The sequence below is a fragment of the Cupressus sempervirens genome, chromosome 1 (assembly GCF_028749045.1).
Source record: "Cupressus sempervirens isolate cs-2001-9-10 chromosome 1, ASM2874904v1, whole genome shotgun sequence".
Classification (NCBI taxonomy): Eukaryota; Viridiplantae; Streptophyta; class Pinopsida; order Cupressales; family Cupressaceae; genus Cupressus; species Cupressus sempervirens.
Window position 1 is genome coordinate 94,929,794 of NC_143118.1, and position 7,446 is coordinate 94,937,239.

At 34.1% G+C, this 7,446-nt stretch overlaps 1 protein-coding gene across 1 annotated transcript; it reads right to left on the reverse strand.

The window, feature by feature from the left end:
* Positions 1–3,394: 3,394 nt before the first annotated feature.
* On the reverse strand, positions 3,395–6,198 carry LOC149576392 (uncharacterized). Its single transcript, XM_089794343.1, has 4 exons — positions 6,131–6,198; positions 5,949–6,025; positions 5,649–5,760; positions 3,395–3,515 (listed from the first exon to the last, which is right to left on the reverse strand). Exons 1-4 carry the CDS (start codon positions 6,196–6,198, stop codon positions 3,395–3,397), a joined length of 378 nt encoding a protein of 125 aa, XP_089650469.1.
* Positions 6,199–7,446: the final 1,248 nt, after the last annotated feature.

Consider the following 7,446-nt stretch of genomic DNA (forward strand, 5'->3'; position numbering starts at 1 on the left):
GTTTACAAAGTTATTACTAAGTTGATTGCTGAGAGATTGAAAAGGTGGCTTCCCATTATTATCTCAGAAGAACAAGGTGGTTTTGTTGCTGGCAGACAAATTTTGGATGGGGTGGTTATTGCTACTGAGGCTATTCACTCTATGGCTACTTCAAGGGAGAAAGCCATGTTTGTTAAGCTGGATATGGCTAAGGCCTATGATAGAGTTAAATGGAGCTTCCTAAGGAGTATTCTTCTTTCTTTTGGATTTAGCTCTGACTGGGTGAGTTGGATTATGAGTTGTGTTACTTCTGCCTCTTTTTCTGTTCTTATTAATGGTCAACCTTCTCAATTATTTGGTGCTTCTAGAGGCCTCCGCCAGGGTGATATTCTCTCCCATATCTATTCATCATCATGGCTGAAGGCTTGGGCAGATTCATTAAGCATCAGGTGTCCCAAAATTCTATTCAAGGCTGGCGGTGGGGTAATGGCTTACCTTCTCTTTCCCATCTTCAATTTGTTGATGATTCTTCTCTTGTTGGTCTTGCTAGGATCAAGGAAGCCGAAGCCTTTCGACATGCTTTGGACGTTTATTTGGCAGCTTCAGGCCAAAAAGTTAATGAGCATAAATCTTCCATTTACTTTTTTAACACTCCTGATTCTATTCAACACAAGATTGTTTGTATCCTACGGTTTCAGATAAGATCACTTCCTTTGACTTATCTTGGCATCCCTATTGCTGTTTCCAAGAAGCCACGTCTCTTCTGGCAAAATTTGATTACCAAGCTTCAGGATAAGGTAAATCATTGGACTCATAGATGGCTTTCTACTGCTGCCCGGGTTACTCTTCTTCAAGCTGTTATCCAAGCTCTTCCTACTTATCGATGCCTGGTTCACGCTGCACCTATTTACTTTCTCAAGGAGTTTGATGCTCTTTCTCGACAATTCCTTTGGAGTGGTAATTTGCGTAGTACTAAATGGAGCTTGGTTAATTGGGCAACTATTTGTAGGCCTAAAAAGGAGGGTGGTCTTGGTCCTCGATCTGCTCTATTGAGTAGTCAAGCTTTGGCTGCTAAACTTTATTGGCGATGGTGCTCTGGACAACATCAACTTTGGGCTCGTATTATCACTCATAAATATTTTCATGGTGCTGATCCTTGCTCTGTTTCTGCACTTCCTCTTGAAGGTCGTGGCTCAATGGTTTGGCATACTTTGAAGACAGGTGCGATGTTGGTAAAGAGGGTTCTGTTTTGGATATGTAAAGGAGGTTCTCAAACTTTGTTTTGGTCTGATGCTTGGGATGGATTCTCTTCCATTTTATCCATATACCCTCATCTTCAGCCTCTTTGTGACTCTTTTCTTGCCGCTAGATGGGATAAAGTGACTCATTACAAGACTCCTTATCAATTGGGACCTTTTGTTGGTTATAGATGGAAGCATTCTTCTGATTGGCCTCCTAGAGGTATAGACATGGATCGTCAAGAGCTTTCTCAAATTTTGGCCTCTAGAGAGTGGTCTTCTTTGCTTGGTCCAGATGTTTTGGCTTGGGCCGGTACCTTATCTGGTAAATATCATGTCTCTACTGGGTATTAGGAGATAACTAGGCAATTATTTGGGGATGCTGAGGTCCCTTGGTGGAAGCAAGTTTAGAATGAAGTTTCTTGGTCCAAGTGCAATTTTTTCATGTGGCTAGTGGCTCACAACCGTTGTCTTACCTGGGATAATCTTTGTAAACGTGGATTTCAAAGCCCCTCTTATTGTGTTTTGTGTGGTAATGGAGAAGAGTCTGTCTCCCATCTGTTCTTCCATTGCTCCTATTCTACTCAGATATGACACCTTTGGTGGAGCGCTTGGGGTTGCTCTTGTCGGCATGCTTCCTCTTTGCCTGAGTTTTGGGCTTGCTTGGGTACTGCTCCCTCTAAGTCTTCTTTTCTCCATGCTGCTTGGATTGCTAGCCCATCTTTCATGCTTTGGCATATCTGGTTGGAGAGGAATCGTCGCATATTCCAAGATGTTCAGCTTGGTGTTTTGCATCTTTGGTGAAAAATATCACATTCTCTTCAGGAAACTATTCTTGTGAAGTGTGAGCTTGATGGGGGTATGGATCTAGTTGATCTTGCTATCTGTAATCGCCTTAATTTTCATCTGCAGGATGGGGCTGCAGCTCATAGGTTTCCTTCTATGTCCACACAGCTTCACCATCAGAGGAAGGATCGGGTTAACCAGGATGGGCACTGGACTCCTCCTCCCTATGGAGTTCTGAAAATTAACACTGATGGTTCTTCCCGTAGGAATCCTGGTCCGGCTGGTATTGGTGGAGTGGCTCGTTGTAGTTCTGGGGATGTTAAATTTTTCTTCTCAGTTCATAAGGGTGATTATACTAACAATCTCATGGAAGCTCAAGCTATTTTATATGCTGTGGAACAGTGTTGCTTGCGGGGATGGAGTAAGATTCTCTGTGAGTCTGATTCTCAGGTGGTGGTGAACATGCTTTCTTCGCAAGAGCTTGAGGATGTTAGTTGGCAGCTGGCCACTGTTGTTAAGCAGATTCTTTTCTTCTCTTCCTCTTTTCAGTTCATTAGGTTCACGTATATTCCTCTTGAATGAAATAGGACTATTGATTGTTTAACCAAATGGGCATCTAGTCATGATCTGGGTTGGAATATTAGGAATAGGAGGCAACTGTCCTTTGAGATGGTGCAAGAATTTGATGATCTTGTTGCTCAGGATCGAGCTCCTTGTTGAGCTCTCCTTGTTGTATTCCTTTCTGTCTTAATAAATTTTTACCCCTCTTTTGGCATATACTATACAAACTTAAAAAATAGAAAATAAATAAATAAATAAATAATTTTGAAAGATTCAGATAGGAAATAGAAAATCGAAAATGCTTAAAGCGTTAGTAAATTACTATATGCTTGTTTATGAAAAGAATTGAATCTTAGAGTTGTGAAAGAAGTCAAGAGTTTACCTACAAGATAAATAATCATTCACAAATGAAACACAATATGATTAGATCGATGATCCCTTAAATGGAAGCCTTTCGATATTTTGGTGTATTTGAGAGACCAATGCATTCCATTGTGTTTGTGTTAGCATTACAAATTCAGATCACCTGAAAAAATACACAACCTTAAACATCACACACTAAGGAAGAAATTAAACCTGGAAAAGTAAGTCAAACTTTGACTATTTAACGCTTTTGCACTAAAAATCAAGCCTTAGTGTGAAATGTTTACGCCGTTCGATTACAGAATAACCCTTCAAACATTTTTAAAATTGCCATTATTATTTTGGAAGCATCTTGCCCACTGTAGAATATAATTTACAGTGTAATGTACAGCTGATAGACTATATGATGTACTAGACTAACATCCACATCACAAGAAGAGTGGTGGTATACAAAGTAGTAAGAAATACTAGTAGCCAACATAGACTGCAGCGTTTACAATATAACAGTCATCACCTCTCTCTCCTACATTTTCTCCTGTTGGGCACACTAGCCCTCCTTCCACCGCCTCTATTTCCATCACCTCTCCACTGCAACATTACATTCTGTTAGATAAGATTTTTCCATTCCAACAATAAAGATTCAATTATAAGATAATTTTTTCAATTCGCTGCTTTTAAGGTTATACATTATATTAATAAAGTTTTTTGAATCAAACCTTTCAAATTACATTCGGAGATCTTATCATAAAAGTTGATTTGAATGCGAGAGCTTAAACACAATTTAATGTGAAAATAGCATTATCTAATAATAAGACTTCAAAAAGTCACTTAGAACTCTAGATGAAATGTTAGAAATAAGCTTTTAGTTATTATTCTAAGTAGTAAATAAAAAACACAAGTGGTAAATCATAAATCTAAGTAGAAGAAAAACAGCTCCAAAAACATACGAGATCTGTTATCATTCTGATGATAGAGGGAGGGAGGGCAAGACGTTTAATAAATCATATACCTAAATAGAGAAGAAAATCTACAAAACGTATGAGATGTATCATGAGGATGATAGAGAGGCAAAACAATTGTGATAAATCAATGAATAGGAACTTAAAAATATATATTGATGAAATCTTTGATGAAGAAAGTTTGAAAACAATTTAATGTAGAATCAACATGACTTAAAAATTCACTAAAAACGTTCTTTAAAAATTCACTAAAACTTAAAAGATTGGTGAAAAGTTATTGATAATCAATTAATAAATCATAAATCTTAAGTGAGCAAAGAAATGTCTCACGAAACATTGAAGATCTATCCAATAATCACAAACACAGTATATCTAAATAGTGAAAAAGAAACATCTTACTAAACATTGATATCATACATCGATATAGTAATGAAAAACATAGCGACAACATTGACATTGATAAGTTGAGACGATGGGCTAAAACATTGATAGAATGAGATGATAAAGAGTTAAAACATTGCTGAGAACACTGAATTAATGTTATATCCAACTCTTAAAATAAAAGGTGAATTAATGATATATCCAACTCTTAAAATAGAAGGTAAGACTGCGATGATCTAACTATGTTATACACAAACATATCATATATCTAAATAGCGAAAAACACATCTACTAAATTTTAATATCATAAATCCAAATAGAATCATATTCTAACTGGTGAAATAAAAAGTAAGATTGTGTTGATGGGACTGCGTTATAAACATAAACACATCATAAATCTAAATAGTGAAAATAAACTTATTACTAAATATTGATATCATATTAATGATAATAGATTGATAATAGATCTAACTAGAGAAATAACTAGTGAAATGAAATGTAAAATGTAATGTAAAATGTAAGATTGTGAATATCTAAATAGTGTAATGAACTGTAAAATGTATGATTGTGAAGATCTAAATCTAATTAGTGAAAAAAATATATTACTAAAGATCGATATCAGATTGATATTATATTGATGACAATAGATCTAACTAGAGAAATTACTAATGCAATGAAATGTAAGACTGTGAAGATCTAACTATGTTAATAAAAGTAAAGATTGATATCATATTGATGATAGATCTAACTAGAGTGAAATAAAATGTAAGATTGTGAAGATCTAACTATGTTAATAAAAGTAAGATTGTAATGATAAAGAGCTGAAAAAGTAATGCGCTAAAAATAAAAATATCTAAAGAAAAATATATAATTAATGAAAAAAAATTCTAACTAATGAAAAAAAGTAAGATAATGGTAATGGGGAGCTCAAAGCTTTATAAGAAAGATGGGCTAAAATGTTGATGATAGTTCAAACGATGAACTAAAATGTTGATAATGGTTCAAACGATGAAACCAGTAAATCATAAGATCAGGATGCTAAAGAATTAAAATATTAATGTGGTAAAATTAAAAATATCAGACTTTAATAATAATAAAAAGATCAACTATCAAGACTTACTATCTAAATAGTTACTAAACATTGATGATGGATCAAAATGATAGAGAGCTAACATCATTCAGAGCAAAGAAACAAAAACCAAAACCAAAATATTGATCTGCAAAGCTTAAAACACAATATATGCAGAAATAACCTTATCTAAATAAGGCTTTTTAAAGCAAGAGTTTATTATAATTCTTCAAATTATTTCTCCAAGCAGTAAACCAGAAATCTTAGCAGTGAAAAGAAACATCTCTTTTGTTAAAAAAGGATAAAACTTACTATGGGAAAACAGCTTTAACTTGCTCAAGATCAAGAGAATTCTTAGTGAAACGAGGAACTCCGAGCTTCACCTTTAGCTTCATATTTTCCTGGTTTATCCCTTGAAGGGTACCTGCCAAAACATTCATATTTCATGTATTGGTATTCTCCTCTTGAAATTAACTCGTGTAGTTTTGAAATTTTCTTACTTTCATGTTAATGAAAACAAAGAGATGAAAAAGCATACATGTTTGGGTTTCAAAATTCATAATTTTTCATGTGAAACTAAGCAAAGAGAAGAAAAACTATGGAGAGTTAAACCTGATCGAAAAGCAGGAATACAATTCTTGCAAATGGCATCTCTGCAAGCTCTCATGGCTGCCATGGTTATATCCTGCCTGTAAAATATATATTAAGGCAATGGAAGATTATAAAGAATTGAACTATGGTTAGAATTGGGAGAATAGTATTGTTACAAAGAAGAGAAGAGAAATTTCACCCACCCGTGTTGATCATAGCCAGTGCCCATCTGAACAAATAACAATTTCATGGGCTGAGGAACAACGTCCATTATATTTTGTATTTGCAGATCTGATGTACAAATTTCCTATTGTGGGGAGAATGAACAAGATTATGATGGGAGAGATGGATTTACATGGATATAAGAAGATAAATAAATGATGTCACCACTTTGGATTGGGGGAATAGATGTCATGAGAGGGAAGAGAGTGGAAGACAAGTGTTAGTCCAAACTTCAAGGTGTAAACAAACATATTGAAGTTGCTCTGGAACTCAGGATTCCTCCAACACCTGGAAAGAAGTCAGATTGCTTTCTTTTTTCTCCTAAGTTGTTTCTTTGAAAAAAATATGAATTCATTTATTTGGGTTATCCTAAACTTTGTTTTTTTATTTTCATAACAATGACTTTATAGTTTCTTTATTGAGCTTTCGAGCAAGGAGAACTTTTTAACAAAAAAATCTTAGGCCAAAGGACTTGGCAGTAGTATATTCTAATATTTTAGAGTTGACATAGAATTTGCATGTGTCGTGGTGTTTTCTTTTACATGCATGCATATATGGAATTGAATAATTCAAAGTAAGAACATGAATAAATTGTTTTGAGTGGTGTGAGATCTATAATATCATATATGTGCATGAGATTGAAAATAGATATTTATATTTTTCCTTTAAAATTATTTCGGTGTATGTAGATTTCAAGTATCATCAATTTATTAGATATAATTATTGATTTATGGTTGTCTTGTATCAAATATTAACAAACTTAGTTGACATGAGTCTAGATTTATCTTATATGCTTCTATATATAGTGTTTGAAAAGGAAGTAAATAGAAATCATTTATAGTAATGTCAAGATAGATAGGTACATTTGCATCTACATTGGAGCTTCTTTTGTTTTTATTCTTTATGATCTACAGTGGGAGAAAGGGAATCATCCATGTGATATTGTAAAGACTAAGATTGTTGCAATGAAACCATATAAGCAATTCACTAAACATTCACTAAGCCGACATAATAGTGTCAAAGTTGGTCCATTAATAAGACTAATCAACTAGATTTTTTCTATTAAATTCAAAAGGATAAATACAACTATTCAACTCAATTATTGAAAGATAAATTAATAACCAATTTTAAAACTTTGTTAAGAAAAGTTGGCCATACACATGTATATCCATATACAATGAGTATCAAATACAAAATTGATGTTGACCACCTTGTTGTGAATCAATAAATCATGAAAGTACATAAGTGAACAAAGATGGGGGACCAAAAATATGCCAAAAAAATTTTTGCACCCCCA